Source organism: Megalobrama amblycephala, linkage group LG2 (assembly GCF_018812025.1).
Source record: "Megalobrama amblycephala isolate DHTTF-2021 linkage group LG2, ASM1881202v1, whole genome shotgun sequence".
Lineage (NCBI taxonomy): Eukaryota > Metazoa > Chordata > Actinopteri > Cypriniformes > Xenocyprididae > Megalobrama > Megalobrama amblycephala.
In genome coordinates this window covers 44,220,421-44,242,385 of record NC_063045.1, presented here as the reverse complement: position 1 = coordinate 44,242,385, position 21,965 = coordinate 44,220,421, and the positions used below count along the sequence as shown (strand labels likewise).

Below are 21,965 nucleotides of genomic sequence, written 5' to 3'. Positions count from 1 at the left end.
AAGCAAGCTTTTATTAAATAAGAGTGTAGTCGTACAGGCAAGGTCAAAACAGGAGCAAACAGGAACAGCAAGGGACAGGCAGAATCCTGGTCAGGATACAGGCAGTAGATTGGGGCAGGCAGATCTCACTCACAGGACAGGACAGGACAGGACAGGACAGGGCGGCGGGCGGCGGGCGGGCGGGCGGCAGGCGGGCAGGCGGGCAGGCGGGCAGGCAGGCAGGCAGGCAGGCAGGCAGGCAGGATAACAATGCTCAGAATTGTACACCAGGGCAATACAAGACTTCGCAATGTGTGTGTGGATATGAGTGTCTTAAATAGTCCAGATAATGTGCTGCAGCTGGGTGTGGTGATTACTGATTAGTGTGGAGTGAGTGCAGGTGACTGGCAGGGAGGATTATGGGAATTGGAGTCCGGGAAAGACAGGAACCGTGACACCATGATTGCTTACCTCATTTATTGGTTAAGTCCGCCTCTGTGGAACAGTGGGGGAACATCTCACAGCAAGAACTGTCAAATCTGGCTCAGTTTATGAGGATGAGATGAACTGCTATAGTACTTAAAGGGGTGGTCACTTTTTCAGCTTTAGTTAGTGTGTAATGTTGCTGTTAGAGCACAAAAACAACATCTGCAAAGTTACAACGCTCAAAGTTCAATGCAAAGGGAGATATTTTCTTTTAAAAGAATTCGTTGTTTAAGGACTACAACAAACGGCTGGTAGGACTAAGCTTCTTCCAGGGTTAGTGACATCACTAACCCTAAAATTTACATAAACCCTGCCCACAACACACAACAAAGGGGGCGAGGCCATGTCGGGCTGCTTTAGAGAAGAGGAAGAGTTGTTGTAGTAGAGTGTTGTTGCCATTCCATCATTTTACACCAGACTGCTTCACAAACGGGTTAATTAAAACGGGATTTGCACAAAAGATTAATATCATGGCACATGTTAGTCGATGAGTTGAATCAACTCCACAGCAACTACATACATTAATCCAATAACCGTTCAAAAACATCCAGTTGCATTCTAAAAGTTGTAACTTCTTCCTAAGTCTTTCCATCAGTGTCCGACACCAGTTTGAACAATGTAAGGCTGAACACCATTACTGACAATCGTCATTTTGACTGCGTGAGATTCTCCAGCTTTGTTGTTGTTGAGCAACCGAGGCGCGGGCTGTTAAAGCTCCGCCCTCTTTTGGAAAGCGGGTCGGAAGCAGCAGCTCATTTTTATTTAAAGGGGCACACGCAAAAATGGCGTGTTTTTGCTCACACCCAAATAGGGGCAAATTTGACAAGCTATAATAAATGATATGTGGGGTATTTTGAGTTGAGACTTCACAGACACATTCTGGGGACACCAGAGACTTATATTACATCTTGTAAAAGGGGCATTATAGGTCCCCTTTAAAGCAGCTAGTGCCACACCAGATACTGACTGCTGCTTACTGACAGCTACTTTTGATTTTTTTGTTCAGGGATTCTATTTCTGTTTGTTACATTTCAAATGTCTGTGAAATGTATATAGTTTATGTCTCAGTTGTGAAATCTTTTTGTGTTCAAACAAATATTTACACATTAAGACATTTGCTGGGGAAAAAAACAGTTAAAAGTGAGAGGATATTTATATTTTTTTGAGTTTATATTATTTTCCTTGAGCTAGAAAAAAAGCAACATGAAACTGGGTCAAAATGTTACAATGTTGTATCCTAGATCCTGTACAACTTCACTTGGAAGACAGGCATGAAGCTGTTACACTCTTCTCTCTTAGGCAAAGTCTCACCAGTTCTGTTTTGCTTATCTAATCAAAGCTATTCAAAGGAACCAGCTTCGACTTCCTCTCACTTGCTCATTCTATCAAAGAAACACTCAAGTAAGACAGTCGAGAAATTCCTTTGACTAAAATGCATCCCTCTGTCATCTTTCTGGGCCTTGCCATTACAATGTTGCTCTCCGAACACTGGGGAACTGCAACTGTGGTTGAAGACTTCAACCATGTTGAAAGATGCAAGGATTCACTGTATATGGGCACCCCTCCACGCGGCTTCAGAAGTGACAAGCTCAAGAAGATCTGCCAGCGCTACGCTGACAAACCCAGATACGTGACTCTGTACGACTCCCAAAACCGAATCCCAGTTTACTCTGCGTACACCTTCAAGAAAACAGAAGGCGATCGGCGTGTGGACTACCCCTGGATGTATGAACCTCAGGTATGAAACTATTCACTCTCAGAAAAAAAAGGTGAACAAAGCTGTCACAGGGGTAGCACCCTTTTGAAAGTTACTAATATGCAGTGCTGGGTAGATCACTTACAAATTGTAGTCCATTACAGAATACAACTTGATGAAAATTGAAAAAGTTAGTAAAGTAATCTATTGAATTACACATTAGGTAATATAATCGGACTACTTTTTAATTACTTTTGACTTAACTCATTTATCACATTGATTTGAATAGGATAATCTTGTACCATAATGATATAAAAATACAAAAAACAATCAAAATAAAATACTTACTAAAAAAAGATGAAATATTTGATTTGTTTATCCTGTGTGGCCTCTTAATTTTCAGTGTAATTATAACCACCTGACAGTGGCTGGTCTGTGTGTGCAATCTTCCACAAAACTGGAAGATTTTCCAAACATAAGCAATAGGCTTTTTTAGAAAGGAAAATGTAAAAGATAAAAAAGAAGAATTAGAGAGAATCTATGAATTATGAATAATTTACTGCCATTTTGTGAATATTAAGTTTTCATGTAAAGTAACTGTAATTTTATTAGGAGTATTTTTTTATTTTTTAAACAATATATTCAAACTACAAGTATTTAATTTTTGGAATCTGATTACGTAATCCAGATTACAATCGCTTACTAGCAGCATGTACCATTTAGGTATGTACATTTTAGTACTAAAATGTTCCCAGTGACACCTTTTCATTTTTAAGAGTGAGAGAAATGGCGTCCTTTTTATGATTTTAATGATGTGGTGACCTACTTCCCAGCTTGCAGAGCTTGATGGGAATGGGAACATGTTGCCGTTCCCCACCGGATACTTGCACATGAAGTTTGAGGACAGCCAGGCGGTTTTGGATGACTACTCTGACGTGGTTCTGTACGAGCGAGGCCATCTGAATCCAGACCAGCACCAGTCAGACCCCCAGGACCGAGCGGCTACCTACACGCTCACCAACGTCGTGCCCGAAATCCGCGAGTTCAACATCGGTCCATGGCGCCAACACGAAGAGCGCATCCGCGTGCGCCTCAACAACTTCTGCCGGGGCACAGCCTACATCGTAACTGGGGTTACCACTACCGGAAACATGATCCGACGCAACAACCAGGACCGTGTTGCCATCCCCGAAGATGTGTGGTCTGCCTACTGCTGCACCGAGTACGACCGGAACGCGCCACACAACGTGCGCATCCGTTTCCCTACCCAAGCGGCCCTCGCCAAGAATGCAAAGGAGGGGAACACAGTCCAAGAGCTCTCAGTGCTGGATCTGGAGAGCTACCTGACAAACAGAATGGCCGTAGACAAGAACTTCCAGCTGTTCTATGATAACTGCGTCTCACCTTCACCTCTTCCTCCCTACCTTCATCATTCTAAATGATCCGACCTGCCTTCTGCTTATAGCGGTTTCATTTTTCTTGCTTTCTACTTTCCTCTAGCTTCTCTGTGTTTTCTTTATAGAAAATGATTTGAAATAACAACTAAATGTAACAATCTACAGAATGGTTCGCATTTGGTTCGCATTATTATACAAGATTTTTTTTTTTTAAAGAAATTAATAAGGATGCGTTAAACTGGTCAAAAGGGCAGTAAATACATTTGATATATATGTGTGTGTGTATATATATATATATATATATATATATATATATATATATATATATATATTATATATATATAATATATAGATATGTGTGTGTGTATATATATATATATATATATATTCAAATAAATGTTGTTTTTAACTTTCTATTCTTCAATGAATCCAGGAAAAAAAAATTGTATCATGGTTTCCAGAAAAGCAGCACAACTGTTGATAATATTATTTGATAATAATAAGAATGTTTCTTGACCAGCAAATCAGCATATCAGAATGATTTCTGAAGAACCATGTGACACTGAAGACTGGAGTAATGATGCTGAAAATTTGGCTTTGCCATCACAGGAATAACATATATATATATATATATATATATATATATATATATATATATATATATATATATATATACCAGCCCCTAACTTTTGAATGGTATAGTGTGTAGGTCTATGAAATATTTTTAATCATATTTTTGAGAATACTTAAGGAAAATTTGGTGTGAAACTATTGTGTAATATTTTTTTCCTGTCAGCTCTCTGCTTCAACTATTTTATTGCTTTTATCTAAACATTAATCATTCTATATGCACAGAGTTATCGTGACAAAGTAACTCAGTTTGCATAATGCTACGTAGTTCACTGACACCACCTGAAGTTCTAGTTTGTGTTTTTTTAAGGATGAACAGGTGATCTTTATGGGTGATATAAGATGGTGTGTGAAAACAAAATAGCTGACATGTCACATTTTTCCAACCTTGTTGATTAAATATATCATGACTGATACAAACCAATAAAACCTCTGGACAATTCTAGTTGAGTTTCATCATTACCCCCACTTGATCACAATTTTATATGATTAGCAGGAATAATTTTCAGTAACAGACACTCAAATCAATATAACTTTGTGAGAAACACAGGAAGAGAAAGAGTTATGAACAAAATTAAAGTCTCATTATGATTTTTAAATCAGATACTCAGTTGATCAGTTTATCAATTTAGGATTATAAAAATGCATTTTGTAAGTTCTAGACAGTCCAAACTTTTGGTCATTATTCTAAGGACAAAAAGAAAAAAAAATGGCATGGTAAAAGATGTGAAAAATAGATGAATTTGGAAGATACAGTTGTTAGCCTGTGCACATTTGCAGGGACAGTGGCCTTGAAACCTATGGCCATACAAGAACATCTGCCCACATCTTGCTGTTATTCTGTATGACCTAACAATTCCATATATTCTGCCTAAATAACTAACTACGAACCATCCATATTTTCCCTTTAAAGTAACATAAACGGCTTCTTAAAGAAATGGGACTGTAAGGAAATACAGCTATGAAAGTGCAGATTAATTCATACTGCAGGTCACATAAAGTCTTCAATGATTGACCACTGGAAACTGATACCATATGAGTGAGATTAGCAAATTTGTGGGATATTCCTTTCATTTCTTAAGGCTGTAATCTAATCTCAGAGAGACACAAATGAGGAAGGATATGCAAATAAGGCTGAAAAAGCCTTAACTCTCTCTTTCTCTAACACATATTCTCCATTGTATTCCCTTCTGTAAATTGTCTTTGGTTAATATTATGCTGGCAGTTGTAATTTTGCATGGTAAATGAATGGTAATTTTGCATGGCAATGGTAAATGAACTCAAGGGAATAAATTATATGATTCTTTCTTTCTTTGCTGCTGGTTTCTGTGCAAGATGGAAGTAGTATGGAGTCTTTTCCTGTTCTGGAAGCACATGTGGCCCAATGTAAATGATCAAAGGCCCCTGATCCCAGGTCAGCAAAAACACTGACAAATCAGATGCTTTCTATATCCCTAACTATTACAGAGCCTCAGGCTTGGGAGTTTAACACATGTCCCTCAGTCCAAAATCAACACAAGGCCCAAATATATAACATCCAAGCTGCAATAAGGTGTTCAGAAGACACTAGTGTTAAGGAGGGCCCCAGGGCCTGACCCATAATCCATGCGAGCAACCTGAGCAGGATAACCTATTTCTACAGCTGTGACCAAACGATGCTGGATTTAATTCAGTAGCCTATTTGTACACTAGATGGTGCTGGTGTCAAAAAAAAAAAAAAAAAAAAAAAAAAAACTAATCTTGACATTCTTCCAGTTAGAAGAAACATTCTTGAATAAATCTTGGATTATAACAGTTTTGATACGTAGGCTACAAAACATATTAAATAATCGTACAAATGAGCTGGTTTAAGCTGGTCTGCAGCTTTTTCCCTTTCAACAAGACGTATGATGTAATATTTGTTTATAATTTTATTTATACAGTCACCAAATATTAGTGCTTCTGGGAAAGTTTAACAAGTTTGTCCCCTCAAACGTGAGACCACTGTCGTCACAGGACTGTACACTGAAAGTATATTGAGCAACACAGTGACTGCCAAACAGCGCAGACAGAACACACGCTGGAATACTATCAAGGACGCACGAGGAACAGGGTCATGAACGAGTCATATATAGTGCACTACGTGTTGTGCTGAAATCTGCACACATTGCGATCTGCAGATTGTGCAAAAAGGAACATAAAAGTCGGATTTAAGAACATTATGCATCTTAAAAATGCAGCTTGCGGATGCAAGCGTTTTCAGGTAAGATTTTTTTTTTTTTTTTTTAAATCTAAGGTGGAGCTAAATTAAACATAAAATTTGTGTGATGTCGTAATAATACTCACGTTTGTATCCTTGCCATATCGGTCAAACAATTCTCTTTGCATTTAAGTATTAGTCCTGTTGTATTATTTTAGCCTATTTAATAGCTAGTTTATAATAGGCCTATAAACTATTTTATTTTATATTTTTGCTTTTTTGTGTGGAAACGTGATACTGTTATTCAAAAGTTTGGGGTAGGCTATGTAAGATTTTAAATTAGAGAAATTAATACTTTTATTCAACAAAAAGTTTCTGTTTCATATCAGTGCTGTTCTTTTGACCTTCCTATTCAACAAAGAATCTTGAAAAAATGTATCAGTGTTTCCACAAAAATATTAAGCTGCAGCAAATATTGTTTTCCACACTTATAATAATGTAGGCCTAACTAGTGGGGCTGTGAATTAACTGGTTGAACCTACTGAAGGATTCCATTCCCTGAGTCGGTGCTTTGAGTCTGTCTGAACTATAAATTAAACGAACAAGGCATCTTTTGTTTGTGAAAGAACTGAACCTGCTGATGACTCTGCGACATTTTAAGTGAATATGATCATCAAAGTAATGTGGTGTGTTCAACTTGATGCGGCGCTGCGCAAACCGATCGTTATGACATCAAAGTACCGCGAGAGCGATTCGAAAACATACGGCTCCTTCTGCTCTCGCGGTACTTTGCTGTCATACACAGATCGGTCACACCTATTCACTTGCCAGTTGCCACCACCTACTGTAACCACGCAACCTTCAGGAACCAGGAAATAATTCAATGAATGAATCTTTTTAGTAGCCCTATACGTTACCGATTCTAAATATTCGAGTTACTGGGGTTAATTAAAACCCATCAACACTACACTGGACAGCATTCCCCATGCAGCTATAAAGCTTAAAAAGCTCATGCTGTTTAGAGCTGCGACCCCAGTATTAAAGGATTAGTCCACTTTTAAATACACTTTTCCTGATAAATTTACTCACCCCCATGTCATCCAAGATGTTCATGTTTTTCTCTCTTCAGTCGAAAAGAAATGAAGGTTTTTGAGGAAAACATTCCAGGATTATTGTCCTTACAGTGGATTTCAATGGCTACCAACAGATTGAAGGTCAAAATTACAGTTTCAGTGCAGCTTCAAGGGCTTTAAACGATACCAGATGAGTAATAAGGGTCTTATCTAGCGAATCGATCGGTCATTTTCGAAAAAAATACAACCGTTTATGCTTTATAAACAAAATATTGCCTTGAACGTACTTTCCGCTTCCGCATTCTTCATAACGCTTACGCTGAATGTCCTACGCCTTCCTTATTCAAGTTACGGAAAAAAACGAAACTGGCGCCGCGTTCGTTCCGTAAGTAGAATAAGGAAGGCGTAGAACATTCAGCGTAAGCGTTATGAAGAATGCGGAAGCGGAAAGTATGTTCAAGGCGATATTTTGTTTATAAAGCATAAACGGTTGTATTTTTTTCGAAAATGACCGATCGATTCGCTAGATAAGACCCTTATTACTCATCCGGTATCGTTTAAAGCCCTTGAAGCTGCACTGAAACTGTAATTTTGACCTTCAATCTGTTGGTAGCCATTGAAATCCACTGTAAGGAGAAAAATCCTGGAATGTTTTCCTCAAAAACCTTCATTTCTTTTCGACTGACGAAAGAAAGACATGAACATCTTGAATGACATGGGGGTGAGTAAATTTATCAGGAAAAGTGTATTTAAAAGTGGACTAATCCTTTAACAGTAGTGACAGAGAATGATGAATCATATAACTATTCAGAAGATTTTATCCTGGAGATAAAGAAACGAAGACTAGTCATAAGGTGCTACAATACACTAATGAATCCTGGTAAATGTAGCATTTCACCTGAACTGTGTAAAACGTGTTTTGCATGTGTAACCACTTGTTGTCGCTGCACCTCCGTGGGTAGCGTGGCCGAGCGGTCTAAGGCGCTGGATTTAGGCTCCAGTCTCTCTGGAGGCGTGGGTTCGAATCCCACCGCTGCCATTACTTTAAATGTCTGATGTATCACAAAACTCTCATTTAGCATTAAATATTGTGCTTGTGTAACTGTATGTGAATGAATACCAGTTACAAATTAACAATAAAATTTCAGATTAGGCACAGTGAAGTTTCTTTGAATATGGGTCCATTTTTCATCTGGTCTAGTTGGTCTGGTTGCAGTAACAGTGCCTCTCTTGTCTGTTCAGGTCTGGTGTCAGTTTTGATAGTGTTTGTGTGGCTGGGTGGAAACCAGGTCTCGCCCCTCAGACCCATCTGCGACCTGAGGGTTCTGGACCACTTTGTTCGAGAAGCTCGAGATTCTGAAGTCATCATGGTGAGGTTTCTATGTGATTCACACAGAATGACATGTTATTTTCAGAAACATCACTTCATCTGTCTCTTGTTCTCTCAGCGAGGTTGCAGAGGAGGCTGTGGAGTGATGAAATCCTACTTTGTTCCTCTGACTAGAGTAGACTTCGCTGTTTGGGAACATATAGACGTGAGTCATAATGTCTATGTTTAAAATGACCAAATACAGTGGTGTAAAAGCATCATTATATTATATTATATTATATTATATTATATTATATTATATTATATATTTATTTTTCACTTTTTGTAATTTTTATGTTATTGTGATAAAGCAGCATAAAACCAACATTAATACAACATATTACACAAACATCAATATCCATTCTGCACAAACTCATTCATTGATCAGTTAAAGGTGCTTTAACTCTATTTTACAGAATATTAAAGGGTTAGTTCACCCAAAAATGAAAATTCTGTCATTTATTACTTACACTCATGCCGTTCCACACCCGTAAGACCTTCGTTAATCTTCGGAACACAAATTAAGATATTTTAGTTGAAATCCGATGGCTCCGTGAGGCCTCCATTGGGATCAATGACATTTCCTCTCTCCAGATCCATAAAGGTACTAAAAACATATTTAAATCAGTTCATGTGAGTACAGTGGTTCAATATTAATATTATAAAGCGACAAGAATATTTTTGGTGCGCCAAAAAAACAAAATAATGACTTATTTAGTAATGGCCGATTTCAAATCACTGCTTCATGAAGCATCGGAGCGTTATGAATCAGCGTGTTGAAGTCAAAGTCACGTGATTTCAGCAGTTTGGCAGTTTGACACGCGATCCGAATCATGATTCGATACACTGATTCATTTATGTTCATTTATTCGGCCATCACTAAATAAGTCGTTATTTTATTTTTTTGGCGCACCAAAAATATTCTCGTCACTTTATAATATTAATATTGAGCCACTGTACTCGCATGAACCGATTTAAATATGTTTTTAGTACATTTATGGATCTTGAGAGAGGAAATGTCATTGCTGGCTATGGAGGCCTCACTGAGTCATCGGGATTTCAACTAAAATATCTTAATTTGTGTTCCGAAGATTAACGAAGGTCTTACAGGTGTGGAACGGCATGAGGGTGAGTAATAAATGACAGAATTTCCATTTTTGGGTGAACTAACCCTTGAAAGCAAGTGTATTCTATTGTAAGTATTTTACAAAGCAGTGTGAAAGCATTTCTACTGATTGACAGATGGTGTAAATCTATGTGTCCAGGTTCAGAGTCAGGCTGTGGAAGTCCAGACTGGACTGTCTCTGCTGGTTCAAGCCCTGAGTACAGCGAAGATAACAGTGAGCAACTCTCCTCTGGCCAGCACTCTGGATAACAACATCAGTAACATCCACAGCCTCGGCCAGATCCTGCACAGTCTTGATTTACAGGTATAATAACCGCTGATGTCTGTCAGAGAGAAGTCTTGTTTCTTCTTGACAGTTCTGACATCAACATCCAGCATGAACCTCTTTACTAATTTGGCATTCTAGGAAATTGTGTAAACGTGCAGGTTTAGTCAGGCTGCCCTTTAATTCCTCTCTCTCTCATGTTGGCTGCAGTCAAAGTGGCGGCGTGATTCTGGGAAGTGCGTTTTGTTTCCCCAAAGCTTGATAGTTCAGTGACTGTGAGGTGAAGTGCAGTGCTGTGCTGTGGAGCTGCATGTCTGTGTGTTTGCAGGCATGCCATAATAGCTGTCGTGAGTGGAGGATGTTGCAATAGTAGGATACTGACCTTTTAGGGAACTTCATATTTTAACCTACTTCTGTCATGAAAGTGCAAAATGATTTCAAGAACAGCTCAGCTTTAGACATGACTCTAAACTGCAGCGATAGCAATATATTAATGCTCAGGCAAAAGTTTGGAATAATTAAGATTTTTAAAATCTTAGACATGATCCATCAGAAATCATTCTAAAATGCTGACCTGGTACTCAAGAAACATTTCTTACTATCAATGTTGAAAACTGCTTTGCTACTTAATTTTTTTGTGGAAAAATTGTTAAATTTTTTTGAATAAGGTTTTTAAAAGTGTAAAAAAAAACATAAATAATGAAGATATAATTAATTTTGAAGTTTTATTCAGTGTTAACAATGAGATTATGTGGTTTTTATAATCAGTTAACACTGCTTTTGTTATTTTTCACAAGATGGACAAAATTTGTCACCAAAAAAATCATTCGGTTTAACCAAAATTTCGGTTTTACCAAATGACCCTTTTGGTTATACCGAATGACGATATTTTCAAACAATGCTAACAGTCTGATATCTAGCTAGCTAGCAAGTTAGGACAATCAAACATTTTATATTTACTACAAGTTTTTTAAATATTACAACATTTTCCATGTTTTATAGCGTTTGTACCAAATGACTTGATGTTTCGGGAAACGTGCATATGAGCAACTGAAAGCATTCATTTTTAAGAGAGAGTTAGTTACTTTGCTTCATGACCATGTGGACCTGTGCAGGTGTCTGAATGATGTCACATCCTGTCACATGATATTGACCACATGACTTGATCTAAAATGGTCCCTTTATATTGGTTACGCCGAATGACATCAATGAAATTAATTTTTCTGGAAATTCTTTCTCATAATAAAGCACGACTTCTACACATAATTTTAATACCAGTTTGCACTATGTTGATATATGATGTTATAAAATCAAGGCAGAATAAAAATATATACATTTATTACATTTTAAGATACACTATATTGCCAAAAGTTTTGGAACGCCTGCCTTTACGTTCACATTAACTTTAATGACATCCCATTCTTAATCCGTAGGGTTTAATATGGAGTTGGCCCACCCTTTGCAGCTACAACAGCCTCAACTCTTCTGGGAAGGCTTCCCAAAAGGTTTAGGAGTATGTTTATGGGGATTTTTGACTATTCTTCTAGAAGTGCATTTGTGAGGTCAGGCACTGATGTGGCTCGCAGTCTCCGCTCTAATTCATCCGAAAGGTGTTCTATTGGGTTGAGGTCAGGAGAGCGACCCATTCTTTCACAAATGTTTGTAGAAGCAGTCTGCATGCCTAGGTGCTTGATTTTATACACCTTTGGCCATCGAAGTGATTGGAACATCTGAATTCAATGATTTGGAGGGGTGTCCCAATACTTTTGGCAATATAGTGTATTTTAATCACAAATGGAATGGCTCTATTGGCCTTTGGACGGTTAAACCGAATGAACTTTTGGCACTTCAAAATCTTTAAAGGTGCCCTCGAATGAAAAATTGAATTTATCTTGGCATAGTCAAATAACAAGAGTTCAGTACATGTAAATGACATACAGTGAGTCTCAAACTCCATTGTTTCCTCCTTCTTATATAAATCTCATTTTTTTAAAAGACCTCCAAAGAACAGGCGAATCTCAACATAACACTGACTGTTACGTAACAGTCGGGGTGTACGCCCCAATATTTGCATATGCCAGCCCACGTTTCCAACATTATGAAAGGCATTACACAAGGGCAGCCAGTAACGTATGGATCTGCACAGGTGAATCAACAGACTAAGTAAGCAAGCAAGAACAATAGCGAAAAATGGCAGATGGAGCGATAATAACTGACATGATCCATGACATCATGATATTTTTAGTGATGTTTGTAAATTGTCTTTCTAAATGTTTCGTTAGCATGTTGCTAATGTACTGTTAAATGTGGTTAAAGTTACCATCGTTTCTTACTGTATTCACGGAGACAAGAGCCGTCGCTATTTTCATTATTAAACACTTGCAGTCTGTATAATGCATAAACACAACTTCATTCTTTATAAATCTCTCCAACAGTGTAGCATTAGCCATTAGCCACGGAGCACAGCCTCAAATTCATTAAAAATCAAATGTAAACAATATAACAGTATACAATACTCACATAATCTGACGCATGACGAACACTTTATAAAGATCCATTTGAGGGTTATATTAGCTGTGTAAACTTTGTTTATGCTGTTTAAGGCAAGCGCGAGCTCCGGGGGCGGAGAGCACGAGAATTAAAGGGCCAGTAGCCCTGAATCGGCTCATTTATAATGATGCCCCAAAATAAAAAATAAAAAAATGAATTTAAAAAAATCTATGGGGTATTTTGAGCACACAGACACATTCAGGGGACACCTTAGACTTATATTACATCTTTTTAAAAAAAGTTCTAGGGCACCTTTAAAATACCTTTATATATAGCAAAATATAATTAAAACCTTTTAGTTTCAATAAAAGAGATCTAGTTGTACTACCTTACATACTTTGGATTGACCCATATATTATATATGTGTGTGTGTGTGTGTGTGTATATATATATACTTTGATCAATTTAATGCACCCTAAACAAATTGAATAAAAGTATTATTATTATTTTAAAATTTTAAATGGTTTTTAACACTTACAATAATAAATAAATAAATAAAATGCCAGTTGAATAGACAATAGAGATGCCTAAATAATTGTATGTGTGTGTGTGTGTGTGTGATTTTATTGCAGTTAAAATAAGTAATTCAGTCTAATGGGATTTGCACCATAGTAAACACAGACCCAATATATGATTCATTGCTGTGTGTAACTATGAGAATGAATTAAAGGCCGCATCAGTATATATCAATCATCATCAGTGAACCATTCACACAGCGCTTAAATATAATGAATCATGCTTAAAATATAACACTTGAGTACAATACATGAAATGGGATGGGTAACTAGCTTAGTAGCTAAAGCCATTAGCAGTAGTCGATTTTACCAGTAGAAAACTGTCTTGGTTTGTTTTACGTGTTGTGACTATTTTACAAGGCTGATTTAATCACATTTTAGAGCTGCAGTACATTTTTGGGATGATCAATTTTCCCTAATGAGTCCGTTCTGTTTCCACAGCAGGCCAGGTCCACAGTTCTTCCAGATGATTCAGCTCCTGCCAGCTCACAGATGCAGGAGGTCTCCTCTCTCCCAGAACTTCTGCAGGTGCAGAGCAGTTTCCTGCGAGGGAAAGTCAGACTCCTGCTTTCAGCTGCACCAGCCTGCCAACGGCAAAACAGCTGATTCGAGCTCGGAGGAGCTCAGGAACTGTTTACAACAGTCAAGCACACACACACAAACCCGGACAAAAACGCTTGATTGTGACTCGTTCCTCAATCTTAAAGAGCTTATACTGTCCGGGTGTCGCTCTTTAAATGATCTACTGCATTCAAAAGCCTGCAGTCATGTTTCTAGAGTATGCATCGTGTGCAGAGTGAAGCAAAACGGTAGTGACACCTTGACTTATTCAACAAGGCGAACATGGCAGAAGAACCTGCGGAGGAACAGATCAGAGCCCACGAGTGGACTCGTTGCAGGCTCAAAGGCTCATAGCGGTTTGGCGAACAGCTTGTCCGGATGTAAGGCCACCTGGACTATAGTACACATGAGACACTTTTATTTAATTATCTTTGTATGTTCAGTTTTTCTACACATCCATGAAATGTGCTGCTATTTGTTTGTTTTTTTAGTAAGCAATGTCACTTCTGAGTATGCATACCGCAGGACACGTCCCTCTCTGTGAGATGTGTACATTTAACGGCAGGACCAAAGGTCTGTTTAGGGTTCAGCAGGGTTTGCCATGTGAACACAACACTGCGAGGCTGCATACTGTGGTATGAAGTATGCTTCCACCTAGAGGACAAAACAACAAGTTTAAATGAAACTGTACAGTAAGTATACATAAATAAAACAAGCAATTAAAATGGTTCATATTACTTTTAAAAGTAGACATAATTTAGCACAACATACAAAGAAGGAGACAGGCCTGTCTGTATGTTTAATAACCTTTTTAATGTTGTCCAGTTCAGATACACAACATACAGTGTGTAGTAGCCTGTATAGGAAATAGAAATATGAATTTCATTCTTTAGACCCGTTGCGGTCATACAGTCCCCTCATCAAGCCTTTTTTTTAATTTTTTTTTTTACGTTGCTGTAATTCAACAAAATGAAACTCAACAGGTGCAAGTCTTTTTTTTTTTTTTGGCGACCAAGCATTAATACTCAACAGTTGTGTTTTTTTTTTTCTTTAAATCCTCTATAATACATAGGCAACCCAGACAAAAAGTATCACCATGTATGTCTGGTGAAAGTGTGCTTTATATGTCTGTCAGTTGCCGGTAGAATCATCTCTCTCCCTTTATTTTGTAGAAAAATATGAACTGTTTAAATTCTCTACTTTGAAATATATGCAGCTCAAATTCACAACAAAGAGATAAGCCAGAACTCTGTGAAATCCCACCCTTACTCCAACAAATCTCCAATGGTTTGGGTAACATTAAATTTCTAAGAACTTACAACCAGGTAAGAGAAAACAAACACCCCACAGTGTCATTTAGTCCACTGAAGCGTAATGAAGAACACCCAGGAGAATGACTCAAACAGCAGGCCTCTCGAAAAGAAAAGAAAAAAACAGGGCTGACTCGAGCGATTTGCATCCTACGGCCTCGTATGAGGAAATAAACCGAGCTTCTCCATATAAACTTTCTCATTTAACTCTCTCCAACAAAATATTCTGATTAGGGCCTGAACGGTTCCACCCTCTGTTTTTCAAACGAAACAGAATCAGATGCAGCCAGCGATTCTTTTGTCCGCCGCATTGTCGGGTCTTGCAGCAAATTTGAATTCCAAATGCAATTATTCTCATCAAATGCGCTCATTCTTGACTCAATATATCCTCTAATGTGGATTCGCTTCATTCCCGCTTCCCTCAACATTCATTACGATTTAATGTCTTTTGTCAAAAAGAAGCTTTAATATCTGTAAACCTTCAAATGAAAATCTAATAAGGGTCTTCAGAATCGCGGGTGGAGGGATGTGATTGGCTGAATGAGCTTGCACCTGTTTTTACAGTGGATACGATAGGCCGTGAACCCAACAATAAACAAAATATTTACAAAGACCATGTCATCTCTTACACTTATAAAAATGTACAGTTTGCATCTTGTGTTTTTCGTCATGGCATGACAGAAAGTGGTCTTGTGTGTTTTTCATCCACCCACCGACAAGAAACTCCAAAAACAAGACGACGAGAGAACAAAAAATGGATGGAGATGAGATCGGTTTGCACAGTCGCTTGCGTTATGGATCATAAAAGTATATTTAAGTGGCGTGAGGGGTGATGCCTCGTCCACTGTAGTGTAGTATGCCTCTTCAGGCTGCGTTACGGTAGTGCATTTAGTTTCTGACCGCCACCGTGGCTCAAACCTGATGTACGAAGCTTCTAGAGTCAGTATCCAGAGCTCATTTAGAGGCCACATCTGTCCCGTTCCTCATACACACGCACTTACACGCGAATGCAAACGAAACGTCTCCCACTTCCTCTTGGCCGGATCGTTCTCGGCACCCTGAAAGAGAGATTTTGGAAAAACGCATTGTGAAGTGAGAGGTTGAATCAGAAGGTCTTATGGGGACTTGTGACAGGGCATATAACAAGATGTCCGCCTGATGACAAGTGAGCTCAAACTGAGATAATCACTCAAAGGTCAGTGTCAGTGAGGGGGAAGAATGTTCAGGACACGTCATGAGCTCTCTTGGGCTCTAGATAAAAGAGAGAGACGGAGAGACTCCAGCTGTGCGGGGACGGGCGCAGGTGTTGATCCCGTCGCTCTGGACGTCCAACTCAGCAGAGTCTGAGTCTTTATGGAGAAACGGAGAGAAAGAGAGACAGCGAATGTTCCTTAACTCAATGTGGCGTAATGCGCGGGTTACTACAGAGGACTATACGAGCGGAGAGAGATAAAAAGGGATAAAAAAGGAGAGGAGAGGAGAGGATCGTGGATCTGATCAGTCCTTCTCTCTGAGATGAGCTTTGTCGTACAGCTTCCGTAATTATAAATGAAAAAAGAAGGGAACTATTTATCCTCTTTATTATCGTCAAGAATCAGTTTCATTTCCGGATACGACCATGTATCTACAGAGGGAAAAGAATCTCCAAATGAAGTGCACAAAATATAGCTGATGTAAAAAAAAAAAAGAAAAAAAAAAAGAAAAAAAGAGAGAGACAGAGAAAGGAAGAGAGAGAAGACTATTGCAGAAAAGACAACAACAATAAAAAGACAAATAATGAAGAGTCTTGAATCTCAAAATGCGGAACAAATTCTCTTCAAGATGTCCATTTTCCTCATAAAAAATAAATCATGCAAATTTCCCAAAGCGCAATCAAGGTATAATTTAATTATTCTATATCTTTACTTTTTATATAGATATTTGTAGTAGTTGTATCTAGTTGTTCATTTCTCCCCATAGGCAAATAACAGTGACAGTGCAAAACAAAAAGCAAAAACAAATATAAAAACGAGAAAGATACCAAAGAAAACAAAAACAAATTTGGCACTTTTTTTTCTCAATTCTGCAAATTCCTTGAATAAATCCAGTTCAGGCGATTCTCTCCACGTCCGTCCACAAGACTGCGTCTGATTGGACGATGATCACAGTACTTGGCACAAGAATGCTGGTAAAAATTAGATAGTAGAATCTTTTTTTTCATTCATAGCCTTATAAGGTTATCAATAATACATATTTTACACGTATGTTTTCTTGATTTATAAAACAGTCCGAAGTAGGAAAAACTGTTCTTTTTTGGGGGACTAGAAACAGCTACAGAAGAGCAGAAGAAGACTGTCGGGGAGAAGAAAAGAAAAAGAAAGAGAAAGACGTCAATGGAACGTGAGAAAAAAAAAAAAAAAATCAGGAGAAAAAATAAAACAGGGGAGGGGATAGCTGCTGTATTGAGTGGGGAAAATGGCTGACGTTTCTCCACCCAAAACTTTCTCCGCTACTCAATCCAAGAACAAAAGGAGCAGGAAGAGTAAAACAAGAAAGAACGAGAGAAATAGTGTGTGCTGGGAGTGGACTTAAAAAGGAGAGGAGTGGTGGGATGGACAGTATCCATGTAGAGCACCACTCTTAGTACCGGAGGTCTGTGTTCCTATGCGTTTGGGGGCCTGGTCCCCTCCGAGGGGTTACTATACTCGTGTGGTGGAGTGCTGGTGGGGCAGGGCGTTGTTACTGTGCCCAGCACTTGGTGCAGGGGCAGGGGGGTAAGTGTTGAAGGCATGGAGGGGCTGCATGCCAGTGATGGTGCTGGGGATCATGGAAAGTGTGTTAGCCGTCATGAGTGGCACGTCCTCGGGGGCCCGCCGTAGTGCCAGAGTGTAGTCTGGCGGGCACACGGGTGGTCTCAGGGGCTCCAGGTCGCCGTGGAGACCACGTGGCGGAAGGGGCGTGCCGTGGTCGAGCTCCACCCTCTGCTGCTTCATCTGCAAGGACATTAGCTCCTCCTCCTGGCTCAGTGCCAGGTCGTTATGGGGCGGAGCCCCCACAATGCCGACACCCGGCCCCGCCCCACGTTGGGGCGAGAGGCGGCGATGGCGCCGTTGCAGCAGCTCGTGCCGTTTGTCACGTTTGTAGTACAACGCAGCAAAGGCCAGAACGTTGAGGAAGAGCAGCGACGCACCCACTGCTACCGTCACACTGAGCTCCGTCGAATAGTCCCTCGTGTCGCTCGGGAACGGGAAGCGTTCAGGAGGGTGTTCGGAACCTTCAAGGTCCGGGTCAGGCGGATAAGTCGAAACCGTGGGGTGGCGAGTAGAGCGTGTGCCTGGATTCTGGCCCGTGCCCTTCCAGCCAGTCCGGTGCGGGCCACCAGGCGGCAGTCGTGTGGTTATGGAGGTGATGATCTCCTCATGCAGGGTGTGGAGGTGAGGCACCAGCTCAAGCCAGAAGGCAACTTTGTTGGCACGGTAATTGTCCCGGATGCGAGGCTTCAACCCGATGTGGAGGTACTGCTTGTCTTTAGAGCTGAACTTGGTCCAGATAACTTCTTCAAAGCGATTGGGCTTAGTATGGATGAACTTGGTATCCTGTGGCACTGGAATGTTCGGATCACTGGAAAAAAAAGTTGAAACAAAGTCAGAGGAAAATTAAAGGACAGAAGAAGAAAATGGCATTTGTATTCTGGTCTCATTGAATGAACAATTTTTCAACAGATCATCTCTCACCCCGTCTTGGCGAAGTTGGTCCAGTACGTCATCACTACAGCACTGAGCATGACATCATTCTTGGAAAAGTTGCAGGGAAATAGATCTGTGGCACCCACCATGGGAACACCGAACACATAGGGGATCTCATCACCGTGTGCTGCGTCTGCCCACTCGGGTCGTGCCTCCGTCTGGCAGTGGTGGTGGAAGGTATAAAAATAAACGGGGGACTGGAACTCGGCATGCAGCTTAGCTGTGGCCACTGCTGGCGCCACCCACTGGTGATCGGTGAAAAGTGCAAGTAGAGTTTTGCGCCGCATGTCACCGTTGTCACGGTCAGCCCAATCTGTGTACATGAACTTTATAGTCTCCCGCAATATGTCTTTACCTAAGAAGGGACAGAGAGAGACAAAGAGAGAAAAAGATGGATGTTGGGTGTTGAAAGACAGAGTTGGTTGTCCACAAAGCAGGGCACCTTGACCCAATATAGGAGACTATGAGACAGAGGCACCCAAGGTGAGGGGTAAAATTAGACTGATTACCTTGAATAACCGCTAAAAGAATGTGTATACATGTATGTCAGTATTTCCTGCAGAAATCTGTGGGACTGTCCTGAATGGCACATTTGATGTGCATGTATTATGTGTTCTCAATGCCCATTTTTGCTGAAGACATGTGCAAGATTGTTTTCATCCTGCAGAATCTTCTTTGGACCACAGAGCAAATCTATTGACTGAAATTTTACATTTTATTAGCAAATAAACAGTCCTGCATTTAGTATAGTATACAACTAACAGATGAGCCGGCTAAATTAGCATACCATCCTCTAATTAACTTTCAGTGCTGGGTAGTAACTGATTATGTAATCATATTCCAAAAATTAGGGAGCAGTCGTGGCCTAATGGTTAGAGAGTCAGACTGGTAACCAGGAGGTTGCGGGTTCGAGTCTCAATGACTGAGGTGCCCAGTACCTAACCCCCAATTGCTCCCAAAAATGGCTGCCCACTAAGGCTGCTCTGGGTGTGTGTGTGTTCACTACTCACTTCCCCTAATGTGTGTGCACTAACTGGATGGGTTAAACGAGCATAGGTTATTATTACTTTGCAGTTTCTCTTAAATCATCAAATTATTAAATTTATTTCTAGAATAAAAAAAAATTAATTCTGCATGCATACAATAATGAATGAATAGTATAATTTCTTTTGCTGTTGCACTGTTGATCCAGTGGCGTCAATGGCACTGCAAACACTGGTCTACTACAGCAAGTGTGTATGCTTGTGTTAGTGAAACTCACCATCTGGGTATCCATATAGGTTGTCCACAAAGTTGGATATGGTGTAGTCAAAGGAAGCAGCTGAAATTCCATCCTCACCCTCACTGTCATCTACAAATTTCAGTCCTTCACCCTGGTTCACACCCAGTAGGATGTCGTAGTTCAGGAACTCCCCCTGAGGACATTACACAAATGTCACCCACAGTACCCACTTTCGCTAATTAACTGTCATGATTAGACTCTGGGATCACTCTAAACTCGGGGACTTCGCAGTGTCCAAAATCACACCTGCTGCATGAGGATCTCAGGGTCATCGGGTACCACATCGCCGTCCACCACTGGTCCGAATGCGATGTGGTAACGGGCAGGCTGGATATCCTGATCCACCAGCTCCCTGAAGCTCTTCCTTCGCAGACAGTCCACCAGTTCTGCAGTGTCACTGTAGCTGCAGCCCACCTTCTTGGCCAGGATCTTGGTGTACGTCAGGGGCCGGTAGTTCACTGACCAGCTGGATATGGCGGAGCCACTCTGAGCAATGGCCCTCTGGAACAAACCTGAAACCAGGGCTAGATATAAGCAATGACTAAGAAAAGTCAGAGAGCAGACTATAATGTGAGTGAGTCAATGTGGACACTGAGTGTCCCATGACCATGAGCAAGATAAAGCCACTGAATATCTTTATCATCACACAGGCCAGTGGAACTTGTTTCCATCATAATAAATGTACAGTTACATTTTTTGCACTTTGAGTGAAATCAAGATTAATAAAAATGCCACATGAAATACAATCTCCATACGTTCTTCTTTTAGGTGAATATATATGTTGTGTTTATCGCAAAAAGAAGTTATCACATTCACATCTGTCAACTGCCATTCTGAGTTCAGGTTTGGAGATATTTAACTCCGTGAAGAAAGTACATGGATACTTTTTTGGGAGTTGTATTACATGTTTTTATTAATCTTGATTTCTCACAACATGTGCACTTTTTCTGGGTGAGTCAGAAAAAACTTCGGTGCAAAAGGCCAAGGTCAGGACTTTCGTTAAATAATGCATTAAACTTTCAACAAACATTATTGTATACCCACAGAACACTTGGAATATATGACATGTGTTGCATGGGACCATTCTGTGATACTTCTGCATCTTTTTTAAAAGCTTGATGCTGGTCGCTATTCACTGCCATTATATGGATGAGCGCAAGCGAGGTAAAAAATGACTTAATTTTCATTTTAGGGTGAACTATCCCTTTATCTTCAGAAGAGAATAGATTCTTAGACTAACAGACCTGTAGCTGTCAAGTATGTATAAATTTTAATCAGATTACAATTGGCCTCTGCATTAGGAACGAAGATGCCATGCGATGTGTATTTAATTATTTAATCTTTCAAAATATTTGATTTCACAATGTGTCATGCATACTAAAGTCCAGATTTACATTTTGGTCTCAGACTTTTGGAACTGTGCTACTGTGCTATATGAAGCTAGTTTTAATGGTCAGAGAAATAAGTCGACATGCTAACATGGTCTTCAACAAGGTGGAACCAATAACTACATGAACCAGCAGTCAGGGGCTTGTTTTAATGTGATGTAAATAGGGCAGGTAGGAAACTCTGATTCATTACTTGAGTGAAAGTGAGACAAAGTGAACTCAGCAGTGTTCGAAAACGCTCTGGATAAGCATGAGGAAACCATCTTGGATTTCAGAACCCTGCTGCACCGTTATGTAAAGTGTCCCACAGTTTTCATCTGCAGATTCTGTTATTAATTATTAAAATGTTTCCCCCACCCCCCAGTCACACACACACACGCACACACACACTATACTCTATTGCAAGACCCCCCAGCTCCAGTTCCCTATGAAAT

The 21,965-nt window shown here is 39.8% G+C and overlaps 3 protein-coding genes and 1 non-coding gene across 5 annotated transcripts in view; 3 read left to right on the top strand and 1 right to left on the bottom strand.

Annotated features, from left to right (window-relative positions):
* Nucleotides 1-1,849: 1,849 nt before the first annotated feature.
* LOC125259991 (endonuclease domain-containing 1 protein) lies at nt 1,850-3,885 on the top strand. The gene is made up of 2 exons (XM_048178048.1): nt 1,850-2,203; nt 2,995-3,885. Exons 1-2 carry the CDS (start codon nt 1,898-1,900, stop codon nt 3,601-3,603), a joined length of 915 nt encoding a protein of 304 aa, XP_048034005.1. The 5' UTR covers nt 1,850-1,897; the 3' UTR covers nt 3,604-3,885.
* A 2,355-nt stretch (nt 3,886-6,240) lies between these two features.
* Nucleotides 6,241-15,747, top strand: epob (erythropoietin b). Its single transcript, XM_048178036.1, has 5 exons — nt 6,241-6,430; nt 8,683-8,810; nt 8,889-8,975; nt 10,075-10,239; nt 13,707-15,747. Exons 1-5 carry the CDS (start codon nt 6,415-6,417, stop codon nt 13,869-13,871), a joined length of 561 nt encoding a protein of 186 aa, XP_048033993.1. The 5' UTR covers nt 6,241-6,414; the 3' UTR covers nt 13,872-15,747.
* trnal-uag lies at nt 8,398-8,479 on the top strand. Its single transcript has one exon. It is a non-coding gene; the product is annotated as a tRNA-Leu (tRNA).
* A 952-nt stretch (nt 15,748-16,699) lies between the features above and the next one.
* The window catches only part of nlgn2b (neuroligin 2b), a 106,860-nt gene continuing 101,594 nt past the window's right edge, over nt 16,700-21,965 (bottom strand). The window contains exons 6-9 of one of the 2 annotated variants that reach the window (XM_048178018.1): nt 20,390-20,667; nt 20,123-20,276; nt 18,850-19,216; nt 16,700-18,736 (exon numbers count right to left, since the gene is read on the bottom strand). In XM_048178018.1, coding sequence (XP_048033975.1) covers nt 17,815-18,736; nt 18,850-19,216; nt 20,123-20,276; nt 20,390-20,667 — 1,721 coding nt within the window. In that variant the 3' untranslated portion in view covers nt 16,700-17,814. The remainder of the gene's footprint in view (nt 18,737-18,849; nt 19,217-20,122; nt 20,277-20,389; nt 20,668-21,965) is intronic. The other variant, XM_048178026.1, reaches the window with a different exon arrangement.

Bases quoted from the DNA above. Each gene is read 5' to 3' on its own strand.
- LOC125259991 (XM_048178048.1), top strand. From the start codon at position 1,898: ATGCATCCCTCTGTCATCTTTCTGGGCCTTGCCATTACAATGTTGCTC. The intron at 2,204-2,994 runs GTATGAAACTAT...CCTACTTCCCAG, and splicing joins CCTGGATGTATGAACCTCAG to CTTGCAGAGCTTGATGGGAA.
- epob (XM_048178036.1), top strand. The intron at 8,811-8,888 runs GTGAGGTTTCTA...TTGTTCTCTCAG, and splicing joins GAGATTCTGAAGTCATCATG to CGAGGTTGCAGAGGAGGCTG. The intron at 10,240-13,706 runs GTATAATAACCG...CTGTTTCCACAG, and splicing joins TGCACAGTCTTGATTTACAG to CAGGCCAGGTCCACAGTTCT.